This window comes from Crocodylus siamensis, chromosome 2, assembly GCF_052110815.1.
Source record: "Crocodylus siamensis isolate JL-2025a chromosome 2, ASM5211081v1, whole genome shotgun sequence".
Classification (NCBI taxonomy): domain Eukaryota; kingdom Metazoa; phylum Chordata; order Crocodylia; family Crocodylidae; genus Crocodylus; species Crocodylus siamensis.
Genome location: NC_143396.1, coordinates 35,017,412 through 35,033,483, shown reverse-complemented (window position 1 = coordinate 35,033,483; position 16,072 = coordinate 35,017,412). Strand labels below are relative to the sequence as shown.

The window sequence follows — 16,072 nt, the reverse complement described above, 5'->3', positions numbered from 1 at the left end:
AGTGAGGCTGCTCCAACACACTGTAACATGTCAGAACAGACTCGATTAATTGAGTCTGCTGAAGTGTGGTAATTACCATGCTTCAGCACACTCCAGCCCCAGGTGTATTAGCGCCCCCACGCTGAAGAATGACACTTTAAAGCTTGTTAGATAAACTTTAGTTAAAGCTTTAGTTTAATTAGAGTGGCTCTCAAGTCCACTCTAATTAAAATGCCTCCCCCCCTATTCCTGAAGCATGTGTATAAATGCTCCTCAAGTCTAAACATCAAACACAAGTTCCTTGTTTTGATGTTCAGGCCCATCACCATTTGGCCCCATTCGATCTGCCAAAATATTCAGTCAACATCTCCTGCCTTTATTTGTATAGTGATGGCACTGCTGAATACCTGCTTGACTACTTATCTTTTAAGCACTTCTGCATTTCCTTCCATGCTGCTCCCTATTGCATGGGAAAAACTTGTAAACTGTCTTAAACTCATCTTCTTTAAATCCCTCCTTGAAGACTATCTCTGTTGTAATGCCTACAAATCACTACCATCTGGCATTGATAAGAAATAAGCTATGGCTTCTGCTTTTCTGTTCAACTCTGTTCAGTTCATTCCTCTTTCTTCTTCCCAAGGAAAACCTTTTGTTTCTGTCTCTGTAATCTAACTAATGTATCCTGGAAAGTTCTGAGCAGAGAACCTGTCTTCTTCTTCTTTTTTTTTTCCAAAACACCAAACAGCTCATAGCACTACAGCCTCTTGATTTTTATTTTGGCTCCTAGCTGTTACTTTAATTTAAATAAAAATAGCATTACTATCATCACAAAAACGGTGCTTAGCCATGTATTGAAGATATGGAGAGATACAGCAGTTGTTTCATGAATTTTTGTTTAATATGGTTATTCTCTTTTATTTGTAATGATTTTCCCTGAGTGGCTATGTAGTGGGCCACCTGGCTATCCCGGCACTGCCAGCCTTGAATCAGTCTTTGAAACCTTGAAGTGACTCCCTTAATCTGGTCCCAGCAACAGTCTTCTTCTGGGCTCTGCAATACAGGGAATAATACCCTGGGTTCTTTTTGCACTACAGAGCTCAGTAGAAAATAAAACCAATCTAATACAAGCTTCAAGCCCTGGGTTACTCCACACCATAGAGCTCAACAGAAAATATAAACAATCTACAGTGAACAACTGCAAGCCCCCTAGACTCCTCCTTCTTCCTCAGAGAGACCTGCCGTTCTGCATTAACAATGACGGGGACTTCAGGTCCTATCTTCTCACTTCCTATTCCTGTCCCCCTTTTATTCTGTGGTCAACCAGTCAACTTCCCCTCATTTACTGATGGACTGAGTCAGCTGCAGCCCCCTAGGCGGGTGGCCTGTTACTGGCTGGCTAACTGATCCAAGCTGCATGCCTGCAGTCTGTTATGTACTCTCCCCTCCAAGAGTGGAGCCCGAGGTACACTTTCATTTCTTCAACCTCTCCCCTGCCTTCTCTAAAGAAGTCATCCACATTTTTATGGGGAGTTCTTGCATGGTGGCATATTTCAAAGTTAAATGACTGTATAGCTAGGTACCACCACATTAATCAGGCATTGGCCTCCCTCATGGCATGTAGCCATTTAAATGCAGCGTGATCAGTGACTAACTGTAAGTGGGTCCCCAAGAGATAATACCGGCCTTTATGGCCCCTTTAATCACTAGCCACCCCTTTTGAATCATCACATATTTTGGTTCTTGGGGAAGGAGCTTTTGGCTCAGGTACATGATGAAGTGTTCCCTGTCTTTGAATTCCTGTGTGAATACCACCCCAAAACCCCATTCTGAAGCATCTACTTATACTGTAAATTCTTTCCCCATATCCTGGGGAACGCAGGACTGGATCACTGCACAGTAAGCATTTTATCTCTTCATACGTGCTTGCACACTCCAGTGACCATTGAATCTGTTGCGGGGCCCCCTTTCATAAGAGGTCAGTTGGGGGGCTGTGAGGGCTACAAACTGGGGAATAAATCACCAATAATAGCTAGCCAAACTTAGGAAGGATTTTACCTGTCTTTTTATGTGGGTACCAAGAATTGTACCAGGTCCTGTACTTTGTCTGTCACAGGCCAGGTCTTGCCATTGCCCAGGTTGTACCCGAGATACCTGGTTTCAGTCTTGCCTAGGTGGCATTTGGTGAGGCTGACCATAAGTGGCTATGTGGATCAACTGTAGGACTGCCCTTACTCCTTAAATGTGGTCTGTCCACATATTAGTAAATATTATGATGTCATCTAAGTAGGCAGTCGCATATGCCTGGTGCAGCCAGAATATCCTATCGATAAATTGCTGGAAAGTTGCTGGGGCACCATGGAGTCCAAAGAGGAGAGTCTGAAAGTAATATAGCCCCCATAGGGTAGCGAAGGCTGTTATTTCTTGGGATGTGAGGTCCAAGGGAATCTGTCAGTATTCTTTCACTAGGTCCAAGGCACATCCAATTCCTACTACCAGTTCATCTATCCTAGGCCAGAGGTACTCACTGGATTTCAGAATCACACTTATCCTGTGAAAGTCAATACAGAACCTGATGGTATGGTCAGGCTTTGGGACCAGTACAACAGGGCTGTTCCATTCACTTGCAGACTCCTCTATTACTCCCAGGTCTAGCATTTCTGTCAGTTCTTGTTTGATTGTGTCCCTTAACCACACAGGAATTCATGAGCATATTCTTTGGATGGTGGATATGGGCTTGATAATAAACAAATAATCCGGTATTTCACCAATGTGGTCTTACTGGGTGACTCTGTGAAGATCTCCATAAACTCCGTCAGCACGGCTTTCATATCTCCCAGAGCTGAGGTTAGTTCCTCCACAAATGGGGGCCTGCTGGCCGCACTGTGGTCTTACTGGGTTTCTCCATGAACATCTCCATAAAATCTGTCAGCGTGGCTTTCATACCTCCCTGCTGAGCCAAGGTTAGTTCCTTCACCAAATGGGGCTCTGCTGGTGGATTGGTGGGAGGATCTTGAGCCCCTGAAGGTTGACATAATACACTTGTGACTCACGGCACCTTCCTACAAGGCATATTCTATATTTGACTCACTTGACACACAGTAGTGCTTTGAATAGGCCTTGCAATTTTGCCAATTGTTTGCTTTCTGATGATGGCAGTAAAAGCAGTTTTTGGTCTCCCGGCTGAAATACCTGCAATTGGGCCCCTTTATTATAATGTTGTTCTTCCTCTTCTGTGCTGGGCAGCTTTTCCTTTGTGAGTGCCCCACCAAATCCAATCACTCACATAACTTTAAGACATATTGTAAGACATTCTGTACAGTTGAGACCTGGGACTGACACAATTGCTGCAATAAGTCCAGCACTCCTCAGGGCTATCTCCCATATAAATAGCTCAAATGGCAAAATGCTTGTAGGGGACTGGAGTACCTTGTAAATGCTGAACAACAAGTAGGGGCGTAACCTGTCCCAATTCTGAGGCGCATTAGCTACATACTTCTATGACATCCTTTTTAAAGTTTGGTTAAATCACAGAATGAGTCCATCAGTTTGGAGGTGGTACATCAAGGTCTTGATGGAACAAACTTTGAGCAACCCCCAAACCTCTTGAAATAGTTACGACAAAAATTATACCCTGGTCAGATAAGATCTCCTTTGGGATAGCCACCTGGGAAAAGATCTGTATCAACTTCGAGGCCATAGTTTGGGAGGATGCCAACCAAATTGCCATGGCTCTGGGTAGTGGGTGGCACAATCCATGAGCACTAACATGAATCAAGCACCTTGGGAGCTGGGTTCCAGGGGGCCACCTAAATTCACCTTGTTCTGCTTGAACAGGTCATCAACCAGGGGGACTGGCTTAAGCCAGGGCACTATTAACTGACACTTGGGACATGAGGAACAGTACTTCTTAACCCTGTCATACTTTTTGGGCCAGAAAAGTCTTGCTAGCAATTAGTTCTGGGTTTTCTCCTGCCCCAGGTGACCGTTCCAAGGTATGTCATGAGCCAATCTTAGCACCCACTTGCAGTAAGGCCAGGGCACCAACAGCTCGTGGCCTGGTCTCTAGTCATTTGGATTAGGAGTAGAGATGTGAAGGCCCAGAAAAAAAAAACAGAAAAATTCAGAAAAAGAACCATTTTTTCAGTTTTTTCCTGAGGACTCTTCCCCCCCCCCATTGGAACCTCTTATGAAATATTTTCTTTAAGAATGATGAATAAAATGTTTAAGACAAGGTGTTCATATATTGCTACCCTTTACTCCCCCACAAAATATTTTCTAATAACTATATAATACAAAGACCTTTATGTAAGACTATCTACAATATCAGATCATTACAATTCCTGTACACTGAGGACAAGCAGTACAGTACTACTCTCAAATGCAAAAGCAAGATGCATTTCTGCCTCCAGGGAGCACTGCTGTTTTCACAAGAGAAGGAAGAAGGATTCAGTGCCTTCTTGCTTGTGGACTTCCTCTATTGTTGACTTCTGATCTAGAGGTTGGTGGATCTGCTCCTGTCCTCCTGACTAGGCCTCAAAGGACTAAGAGTGGACAGTGGCAGCAGCATTCATTTGTTCCTGCAGAGATCAGAAACAGGGAGTGCATTGCCCTGCTTGCTCAAAAGCCTCAGGAGAGGAGACAGAGCAAGTCTACAGGTTTGGGAGTTGGAAGAAACCTGCCTCCTCCTGGTCCTGTGACCATGAGATCCACAGAAATACAGAAGCAGCACAAAGGTGCTGAAAGAAAGTATGCATCTTTATTGAAAGTTAAGAGTTTAAATTTCTCTGAATTCAGTATATTAAACTATATGTTAGCTGCATTCATATATTGTTATAACCTCTGTAATTCATAACTGAATTCCTACTAATCTGATGTTTTGTGACAAATCACACAATCTTAGCAGTGAGGTGAGGCCTGCAGGGCAGGGAAGTTGTTCACAGTTAACCTCCCTTCCATTCAGTACTAAATTTGTCCATGGTGTAGCTTAGTGTTTATATATGCAAGCTAGCCAATGTATTAAATTTTCCTTTCTTCTACCTCAGCAAAATGGTGCTACCAACTTTTAGCTTATGGAAGCATTTCCACACGCAAGTTATTCTGAGGAAAAAAAATGTGATTTGGAAATACTGTCAAATGAATTATGCATTTCTAAATGCTATTAGGATGACCAAACACATTCTTGTATGGTAAGAAGCGTCTTGCAGACATTAAAAAAATCCTTTGTGGATATGGAGGAGGAAATAGATCATGATGATGGAAGTGCAAGTAGCTCTTTCCAAGCATTCTTGATCCAGAAGTCCTCCTACTGCTGCTGCTTCTTCTATAACATCAGCATCACAAAGGGTTGCCCAATCAACATCCTCAAGTAACCAAATATTGTAACCAGCTGTATACAAAAGACTCTCAATAGCTTCATTTGTAGACAAGATGACACCTGAAGATCAGGAAAAAATCGACCAAGCTCTTGCAAGAGCAATATATTCTTCTAGGACGTCATTGTCTATAACTGAAAATGCATACTGCCAAGAAGCTTTTAAATTACTAAGACCATCATATCATTTGCCCGGCAGACATTCTTTCAGCAAGCCTCTTTCAGAGTCAGAATCTGAATGTGTAATGAAATCTGTGAAAGGAAAAATCAACAAAGCAATGTGTCTATCAGTGCTTACAGATGGATAACAAATGTGTGGGAAGAAGGAATCATAAACTTTAGGATAACAACACCTTAACCAGATTTTTACAGAAGCATTGAAACAGGAGAGAACAGGCATACAGCAGAGTATATCAGTAGTAAAATATGTGAAGTTCTACAGAAGATTGGGAGTGGTAAAGTATTTGCTTTGCTGCATGGGAGATCATAACGGATAAATATCCACATATTATTGCAATAGGATGTGCATCCCACGGGCTAAACTTGCTTCTTAATGACATCACAAAGTTGGACATTCTGCAAAAGATCTATAGAAGAGTAAAACAAGTTATAAAACATGTAAAAACTACTCGTATTTTAGCTGCAGTCTTTAAGAAGAAGCAGGAAGAAAAGAATGGAAAGAATAAAATAGTGACACTCAAACTCTATAATAAAACTAGATGGGGTAGAGTGGTGATCTCATTTGAAAGTTTACTAAAAAACAAAGAAGCTCTTCAAGAACCAGTAATAATTGAGGATCTTAAAGTACCCAGAAGTGTAAGGAACGCTGTACTTGATGAGGATGTCTTCTGGATTCAGCTGCAGAACTCCCTGAAGATTCTAAAGCCAATTTCTTCAGCAATCATTGCATCTGAATCAGACAGTGCACTTTTGTTAGACATTCCTTACCATATGGCCCAGATAAAATCAACTGCATTTGAGAATCTAAGTGCATCTCCACTTAGAAGTATACAAGAAAGAAAAGTGAAAGACTTTATCAACAGACGGGAAGAATTTTGTTCTCAATTAATTCATGCTGCTGCAAATCTCTTGGATCCAAGATTCAAAGGCAGAAATGTTAGTAGCTACTACATTTGACTGGATTACAAAACAAGCAACACATTTAGGACTGGATGTTGGAAAGGTAATTTCAAATGTTGCAGAATACAGAACATCTTCAGGTATTTGGTTCAGGAATGCAGCCTGGGACTCTGTCAAGCATATCCCCTCCTGCAACACAGTGGCAAGGCCTTTGTATGACAGCCTCTGACTTTTCTTGCTTCTTGCCTGCTTCAGATTCCTCCATTTTCTGCAGCATGTGAAAGAAACCGGTCTATGTTTGGAAATACTTGCACCAAATCAAGAAATACACTAACATGTGAAAGAGTAGAGAAGCTTGTCTCAATCTGGACAAATCTTCAGTTTTCAGAAGTCCATGAAGATAATAAAAATGAAGGATCGGACGAATCAGAAGAAGCAGAAACTGCTGATAGTGATAGCTCAGAAAATGAGACTGATTAGACAAAGCTTCATGTAGCAAATTTTGTATTTGGGGTTTTTTTCCCTTTATTTCTCAGCTCTTTTTCTAAAAATGAGTGCTTTCTGTATCTGCTTGACACTGTGGAGGAGACTAAGTCCAGAATACATAATAACTTTCTTTGTTTTACTAGAATATTGATGGTTTCTTCTATTATCAACTTTAATTTTTGCCTGCTTCTCATAAACTGGCAAAAACTAAGAGATGCTAGGTTCCTTAGAGTTCAGCAGCTTGTAGCTCCATTTGTAACAAAAATTAAAAACACTTTAAAGAAAATTAAATTAGTAAATTTGTAATTACTATCTGAATAAACTATACTTTTAAATTTAATTAATATATCAAACATGATAATTTTATGAGCACACCAAATTATACATGATACAACTGATGTTCTTAAAGTAGCAAATTGAATTTAGATCTGTAAAGGGTGCTAAGAAAATAAATATTGCAAATATTTCAAATCTCCCCCAAATTTCCATTTTTTTCCAGAAAAAAAGGGGAGGGGAAGGGAAAAAATAGCTTTTATCCATGGCTTCAAAATTTCTGGAAATGTATATTTCTAACTAGGAGGTCCCTCTATAGTTTGAAATGTGGATCCTGGTTGGTTAGGCAGGGATCAAGGATGCATCCATTAGCTCAACCCAACTGTCCATATAGTCTCACATACACGGGATCCCCCTGTTGGTCCCACAAAAAATCCTGGCCCATTCCCAATTCATCCAGGTCCAGCTTGAAGCTGGGCTCAATGGGTCTCGGCACATTGCCTTCTTGCTCTAAGGGATCTAAATTACATTGGACTACAACACCTTTCCCTGAGCACGTTTGTTGCCTCCAGTCATGGCATGACTGTGGCTATGGCTCAAATAGCTCTGGGTCCAAAAAGGAAAAGATCTTTTCAAGCATAGACTCCACTGAGTTGGGGCCCACTAGGAGCTTCTGCATTTGTCAGAGAACATTCCCTCAATTGGGACATGAATATATTTCACTAATTGGGATATAACTATATTCCCCAAATTGGGATGTCTTTGACCTTCATATTGGTCCTGGACAAATATCTGACCTGAGCCAGAGTCCATGAGCCCACTGACCCAGACCTCTCCAGTCTTTATGGGGGCCACATAGCTCCTCACATCAGAGCTTCCACCCCTTTTCCAATGAGATATGCAAATGAATATTGCAGTCCAGCTGGGTGCCATCTTGGGCCTGGTGCCCCTTCTCCCTGGACCAGAAGCAGGTTAGTTCAACATCTGGCCTTCTGTATGGCCTGCAAGGTGGCCCCATTGGTACCAAGGCCCTGGCAAAGTCAGCTACTGACCCCACCCTGAGCTAGGGTCAAGGACATGATAAGGTTGTCGCTTGGTCCAGACCCCTCCACATTGTCCTTACAGTCAACTCTTCCCCACTGGCCTTTCTCCTGCTGCTTAGCAGCCAACTCCCCCAGAGGTCCCCGAAGTTCTGCCCCCAGAAAGCCCTCTGCCCTCCAAGTGGCTTCATAGATTTCATAGACATCAGGGCTGGAAGGGACCTCGGGAATATATCGAGTCCAGCCCCCTGCCCAAAGGGCAGGAAGTCAGCTGGGGTCATAGGGTCCCAGCAAGATAAGCATCCAATTTACTCTTGAAGGTGTTCAATGTAGGTGCTTGAACCACCTCCGCTGGCAGACTGTTCCAGACCTTGGGGGCTCGGACAGGAAAGAAATTCTTCCTTATGTCCAGCCTGAAACGGTCTTGCAGGAGTTTGTGACCGTTCGACCTCGTCATCCCTTGGGGCGCTCTGGTGAACAGATGTTCCCCCAGATCCTGGTGGTCACCCCTAATAAACTTATAGGTGGCCATCAGATCAACCCTGAGCCTACGCTTTTCCAGGCTAAAGAGTCCCATGTCTCTCAGCCTATCATCGTAAGATCTGTTTTCCTGACCTCTGATCATGTGCGTGGCTCTCCTCTGGACTCTCTCAGGCTTCTCCACATCCTTTTTGAATTGTGGAGCCCAAAACTGGATGCAGTACTCCAGCTGCGGCCTCACCAAGGCCGAGTACAAAGGGAGAATGACGTCCCGGGATTTGCTCGAGAATCTATGGATGCAAGCCAGAGTTTTGGTCGCTTTACTAGCCACAGCATCGCATTGCAGGCTCATGTTCATCTTGTGGTCAATGAGGACCCCCAAGTCTCTTTCTTCTGTAGTGTTATCCAACGTAGCACTGCCGAGCCTATAAGGATGCTGCAGGTTTTTCCTCCCAAGGTGGAGAACCTTGCATTTTTCGGTGTTAAACACCATCAGGTTCTCATCTGCCCATTTGCTGAGCTTGTCCAGGTCAGCCTGGATCACTCTCCTATCTTCTGGCGTGGATGCTTTGCCCCAAAGTTTGGTGTCATCGGCGAACTTGGGCAGTCCACTCCTGACTCCAATGTCCACATCATTAATGAAGATGTTGAACAGTATGGGTCCAAGGACAGAGCCTTGAGGGACCCCACTGGTCACAGGGCACCACGATGATTGACTGCCATCAATTACAACCCTCTGGGTCTGACTACAGAGCCAATTTCCTAGCCAGCAGATCGTGGTGGAGCCAAGGCCACAACTGGGCAGTTTGGCCAAGAGGTGATCATGGAATACCAGATCAAAAGCTTTTCTGAAGTCAAGATATATGACATCAATCTCTTCTCCCTCATCCAGGTGATAGGTCACCTGGTCATAGAAGGAAATGAGATTGGTCAAACAAGACCTACCCACAACAAACCCGTGCTGGCTATCCCTTAGAATGTTAGCCTGGGCCAGTCCATCAAGGATGGCCTCCTTAATAAACTTTTCTAAGATCTTCCCCAGGATAGAAGTCAGGCTAATGGGCCTGTAGTTAGCTGGATCCACTCTCCTCCCTTTCTTGAAGATCGGCACCACATTGGCCTTCTTCCAGTCTTCGGACACTACACCAGAGTGCCAGGAGTTTTCAAAGATCCGTGTTTCTGCTAGAGTGATCACATGGAGGTGGTATACCCACTTGTACATTTCTGCTGGGAAGACACCATGAAATTGCTCCAGGGCCATCAGTTTTCATGCAGATCAGGTATCTGGGTGGAGCCACTAGGTGCATAAATCCTTTAGTCTTTGAGCCATATCTCCAGGATGAGTGTGGAGGTCCTAGGCCTCGGTTCTAAAGTGCCACTAGTAGGCCTCCTTAATAAGGCCCAAGTGGTTGAGAATCATTGCTTTAAGCACTCTGTAGTGTTGAGCTGCTTCTGGCCCGAATGCACAAAACACAGCTTGTGCTTCCCCTGTATGAAGTGGTACCACCCACAAAGCCCAGGTGTCCTGGGCCCACTGGTATATCTTCACCACTGATTCAAACATGGGTAGGAAGGCTTCTAGGTCATTGGCTGGTCCCATCTTAGAACCTTAGCCTCACTTCTGGGGTGAACAAAATCTCTACCCCCTTGACCAAGGTTCTGCTGCCATCCCATTTGCTGTTGCAGGAATTCCTGCTGTTGCAGCTGCAGTTCTTTTTGATTGTTACTACAGGTCCCTCTGAAATTGCTGTTGCTGCAGCTAGAGCTGATGAAATTCCTGCTGTTGCAGCTGGAGCTGTTGTAAACAAGTCTCAATGTCCATCCTTGCAGGGAGAATTCAAATTGCCTTTGTTCTCCACTATTTGTAGAGAGCCACTTGGCTAGCCTGGCACTGCCAGCCTGAAATTATTCCTTGAACCCTTGAAGTAACTCCCTTAATCTGATCCCAGCAACGCAGTCTTTCTCTGGGTTCCGCACCACAGGTGACAATGCCCGAGTTCCTTCAGCACTACAGTAGAAAATATAACCAATCCAATACAAGCATCACACCCTGGGTTACTCTGCACTACAGAGCTCAACAGGAAATATAAACAATCCACAATGAATACCCACAAGCATGGGCTAGTTCTCACCCTGTACTCTTCCTTCTTCCTTGGAGAGACCTGCCTGTCTATGTGAACAATGTGGGGGACTTTAGGTCCACTCTCCTCACTTCTTCCTCCTGTCCCCCTTTTAGTTCTGCATCAGCCAGTGAACTTCTCCTCATTTACTGACTGAGCCAGCTGTGGACCTTTAGGTGGGTGGCCTGTTACTAGTTGGCTAACTGACCCAGACTGCAAGCCTGTAGTCTGTTACAGGGCAGTTAACAAAATTAGCTGAAAAGTTCATTATAATAGTGTGCAACATGCAAAAATCAGGGGCTGAGTTTTTTAAGTTGTGGAATTTTTTTCTATACCAAAATTGTACCTGAATTCTCCAGTGGCAACTTGTACCTTACTGCAGATTGGACTTACAATTCTGCTGTGTACTGAGGAATATGGTCTGGAATTTTGTTGAGCTTTTGATTGGAGCAGTCCACTGTGGTTCCTTCACAGCGACATTTTTCAGGGCAGGCCAGATCTGCAAAGCAGTCTCCACTTAGTTTTGATCTGTAATCTTCTGTGCCTGTGGAAGAGTTAAGTCAAAATACAAATATTGAGTCTATGGGATTCAGTTTTTGAAAGGTTACAATGATATCTGCAGTGTAGACAGGAGGTGGATAACTTGGAAAATGTTTGGTAAACTTTGTGAACAGACATTAGGGAGTAGGATTAAAATATAGGGGCTTGAGATACGCTGGAAAAAAAATTGTGACCAACTGCATGTGATGGGATAATATTAACAACTTGAGCTTTTCACAGCTGTACTGTCTGCTGATTGTGTTGTCAGACAAACTAGCTGGGTTTACAGCTAGCCATAGAAATGTTACTGATTCTTTTAAAATTTCCTCTCTGCTTTAAGATTAGATAGATCCTTGTATGCCACTTCCTTTTCTTTCTCTTATTACAATTTTGTTGTTGTTGACTGGACTTCATTACCCCTCTATTTTCCTTTTTTTTTTTTTTTTTATAGTTCCCATCCCACCACATCATCTCAAATATGTAAGTTTTAAAACGCTCTCTTTTCTCCTTTAGTTTTAAAATATGTAATCCTGACTTAAGCCTCAGCAGCTTGCCATGCTGTAGAAAGCTGCGTGACGTTCCATGGTGCTTGACAGAACCATGTTTTACTCATACCTCACAACCACATGGTTAGATCAAGCACAACAGAAAATCTCGCTAAATTATAACTGCATCCACTAGGCCAAGGATAAGAGCAAGGGAAAGAGGAAGGAGTAGGAGAAAGGTACAGGATTACTACAAGTTTAATACTTCCAAGTGACATGGCATTCCTTTTACAGAATGTCCACTGCCACTGTAACAGTATTACTGTCACAGCTTGATTAAAAGTACAGGAAACAGACCACATCAAATGTTTCCTCTACCATTTCCCACAGTCAACAGAACAAAGATAACATCCTATACATATTGGGAGAAAACATCCAGTAAGGAACTGAGGGTGGGTGACAGGGAAAACAGAAAGAAGCTCAAAGGACCTGTGGCTTCTTCTTGGACAAAGGTGGAAAGACTGAGACTAGTAGAAGAAGGTGCATCAGGGCTGGGAAGTACACTGTGATTTAGTTCAGACACTGAACTTTACTTACAGCCAAAATGGTGAACTCCTGCAAAAGTAAAGATAGCCAAGAAGGAAAGAAAGACAGAGTAATCCCAATTAAGATAAAACATGAAACTAAGCTCTCTTTCTTGACTGGATGATTAATTTGACTATAAGATGTTGCAATGGAGCACCATCTTTAGGAAAGAATTCACTAATTCATTTTAAGTGGCATACAAAACTTCAACTAAAACCTAGATAAGGAATAATTACAAATCATGTACAGAGCGATGATGCTTCCTATGAGATATTCTTTATCATTTTAAAATAAATGTATTCCAATAATAAATTGCTCATTTATATACATATTGCTAAGACACATGAGAAAATATTATTACAAACACTTTGGAAAAACAGTTATAGATGCATAGAACACAATCAGCTGTATAATCTGTACCATTTTAATTTCGATTTAAATCCAAGTATGATATAGATGTGTGGAATACTTTTATGACCTAAAATGAAAGGAGGCTTTGTTCAAGTTCTTCCTTTATTACTTTTACAACCAATCATCTTCAAGTATGATTATGTGGGGATACTGTTAATATCCTCACAGTCAATAGTTAAGTATAATAGTTTAAATGTCTATGGTAGCATAAGTCTCATCTCTAATGATGCTTATCATTTTATGCTTACCTACATGTAAAGTACTTCAAAAAGGCTTACGAGCAAGATTATATGTGCCGTTTTATCTTCAGTGAACATGTCTACATGAGATGCTTACTGCACAGTAGCTCGTTACTACTATGCAGTAGTGTCACCAGGCACAAACTGTGATGCGACACTACTGCACAGTAAGTATCACTAGGCAACCATGTCGGGACGCAACTGAGCAGTAATGCTTTGGCTATGCAAGTATTTAATGACTACGCAGTAACAACTGCCTAGTCAGCGTCTCATGTAGATATGGCCTGTATGTTCAGTAAATCACCACTAGCAGTTCAAACTAAATCCCCCAAATACTTCAGAACATCTCTAACATTACACAGTGCACATTGTATTTTTATTTGGTAGAAGTGGATGTACACAGGCCGTGCTTTAAGGAAGATAGTTCTCAGCACTTCTTGATGAGCTTAACTTTTTTAGAAACTACATTTTTAAAAATGTTTATAAAATCATATAGGTGAAAAACCTGAGTTGCATGTGTAGTTATAGTGGTGTTATAAACCGCCTGTTAAAATTTTTTCTGGCAAAACATTTTCTAATTCAGAGACAAAAGTCACACTGGTTGAATTGAGTAAAAGTCTTGTTGTGGCAGGAATACAGCTGTTTTTCTCATTATGGAACCCAAGTGTTTCAGGGGAGGGGCGTTAAGAAATCAGATCTCCCTCTACTTTATGCTGCTTTAGACTAGTAAGTTTCTAGTGCTGCCATTGGTGGCATATTGGTCCATGTTGTTTTTGCTGTTTTTTGTTTAAACTCAAAACTCAAATGAATATATTAGTAGAAGAGCACAAAAAATTTCACATGACCATCCCGGCTCTATGAAAACATAAAAACATAGCAAAAACCAAAGCTGTTAAACACACCAGCTTAAATGCTAATGGCTAAGACTGTTCAATAAACCAGTACTCAAGGCACTGGAAAGCAACAATATACCTGTAGTGCTTGAAAAAGCAAATTTATTTGTGTCATAACTGATTATGGTTGATATTATTCTATTTATTAAAATATGACCAAAAATTATTCTTTCAGATTATATATCTATAATTTAATCAACAGGTTCATTGTATAACTGGGCATTTTTTCCAATCAATTATTCATCACCTGTTAGGAACATAATGTAGCTGAATATTTTCTGTTAAGAAAGTGGTGCACACACTTGACAACCAAGGGAAAAGTAAGTGAAGTAACATATGTCAAAGAGCTAGGGCCAACATTAATAGTTGCTTTAGAAAATGTCACAGAATTACTGTAGTTTATAGTAAAGTTTAAGTTACTTTATCATCCTCAATTCTTAAATTGCATCTTTTTCATTGAAAAGTATTCCTAATGCATGTTCTGCATGACTTTAGAATGCCTTTAATGAACAATAAAAACATTTTTCCAGTCTTTCTATTGTGCTTTCACAAACACAGGGATTATAGTGTCACAGGTAAGCAAGCAATAGTTGCAGGCAGTCAGCAGGAAACTGCTGGTTTAGAGAAGAAGAGCAAGAAATTTGCTTTAAGTTGTACTAGCTCTTTGATAGTAAGGTATTCTGTATTTAAAAGCAGCTCCAGAGCTACATTTTAAAAACAGCGGTGTTACAATAGGTAAGTTATATAAGGTAAGTAAAGATGTCAATTAGTATATAAAGTAGCAGGTGCAACCTTCTAACTAATGCAAATAAAAGTAACGTTTGATGGGTTATGTGCAGATCTGTGAGACAAAAAAGTATCAGGAGCTGCATGCAAAGCTCTCAATCGGAAAACAGAACTACTAGTAATCTACACAGGAATACTATATCTATCTAATGGATATTGACTATACAACACATGCATCAATTTCCTAAAAGCTACGAACTGCTTTTTTGAGAAAGAGGGAGGATATCTGCAGTTAGTCAGTCTTACTGCAGAACCAAACCTACCTGGAATGAAATACTGTTCTTTAGCTAAATAAAAAAGAGAAAAAATAGAAGATGCACCTGAATGTCAGCAAGCAGAGTATGAGTTCTATTAGATTAAGTATGGACTATCGTTAACTACAGATAATTACATGAAAAAATGTGTATTCACAGCAAGAGCTGATAAACAACAAAGTGTGAATAGTCATAAATGTATCCGGAACATGGACAATAAACAGTTCTTGTCTGGTATTTGCACTCGTGACTGAATAAATTGTAGAATATGAAATGCACCTGGAGCAGCTGGATACCATATGACAAAGGTTAGGATTTAGAGAAATGTAAGTAGGAAATGGAATAAGATTAGAAAAAGAAAACAGTAAATTTCAGTATGAGGTAAGCTCCCTGTGTAAAATGAACATATCATGTTTTTGTATTTAGCTGGAGATTTTTAAATCTTTCACATATTCCAGAGCCTTGTGGAACTTTTTAAAAATGATTTATGTTGATGATACTTGTAGAGAATAACTGCTAGCATTTCATTCTGAACTATAATATATTACATTTCTTCTGTTTGATTTAACGCTAGTCAGATTCAGTGCCAAATGTGTTAACTACAGTAATGTTCCGTGATCAAATAGTGTATGACTTCCATGATTTTCCCTCTTGTTCAACAGAAGAACAAAAAAGGTTCTGCAATGTTTAATAATTTAGTAGAGAACCAGCTGCTTTTGTTAGAACTTCTGTAACCACCATCTTTGGCAATAAAATAAAAACAGCAGCTGAATGGAGAAAATTACCTGAGCAGCGGAATTTCTTGCTTTTGATCTGGCCGATCCTTTTGTTCGCCAGACGGCGGGGGCTGGTACAACGGGCACCACTGGTCTCAATAGGGTTAGTATGAAGATAATCCGCCAGCCACTTCAGATGGCAGTCACAGATAAATGGATTCTGAGCCAAATGCCTTACATGGAAAAAAAAATTACAGAATATTTGCAATTGGTCTCAAAATTTCTCAAGGGTTGCATACATTATAGAAAATAAAGAGAAACATAAAACTAAATA

At 41.2% G+C, this 16,072-nt stretch overlaps 1 protein-coding gene across 8 annotated transcripts in view; it reads right to left on the bottom strand.

The window, feature by feature from the left end:
- Positions 1-16,072, bottom strand: part of SLIT2 (slit guidance ligand 2) — a 453,521-nt gene that overhangs the window by 97,381 nt on the left and 340,068 nt on the right. For 6 of the 8 annotated variants that reach the window (XM_090035691.1, XM_090035688.1, XM_090035693.1 and 3 more), the window contains 3 exons: positions 15,808-15,971; positions 15,032-15,055; positions 11,223-11,373 (listed from right to left, as the gene is read on the bottom strand). In XM_090035691.1, coding sequence (XP_089891817.1) covers positions 11,223-11,373; positions 15,032-15,055; positions 15,808-15,971 — 339 coding nt within the window. The remainder of the gene's footprint in view (positions 1-11,222; positions 11,374-15,031; positions 15,056-15,807; positions 15,972-16,072) is intronic. The other 2 variants (XM_090035690.1, XM_090035687.1) reach the window with 1 other exon arrangement.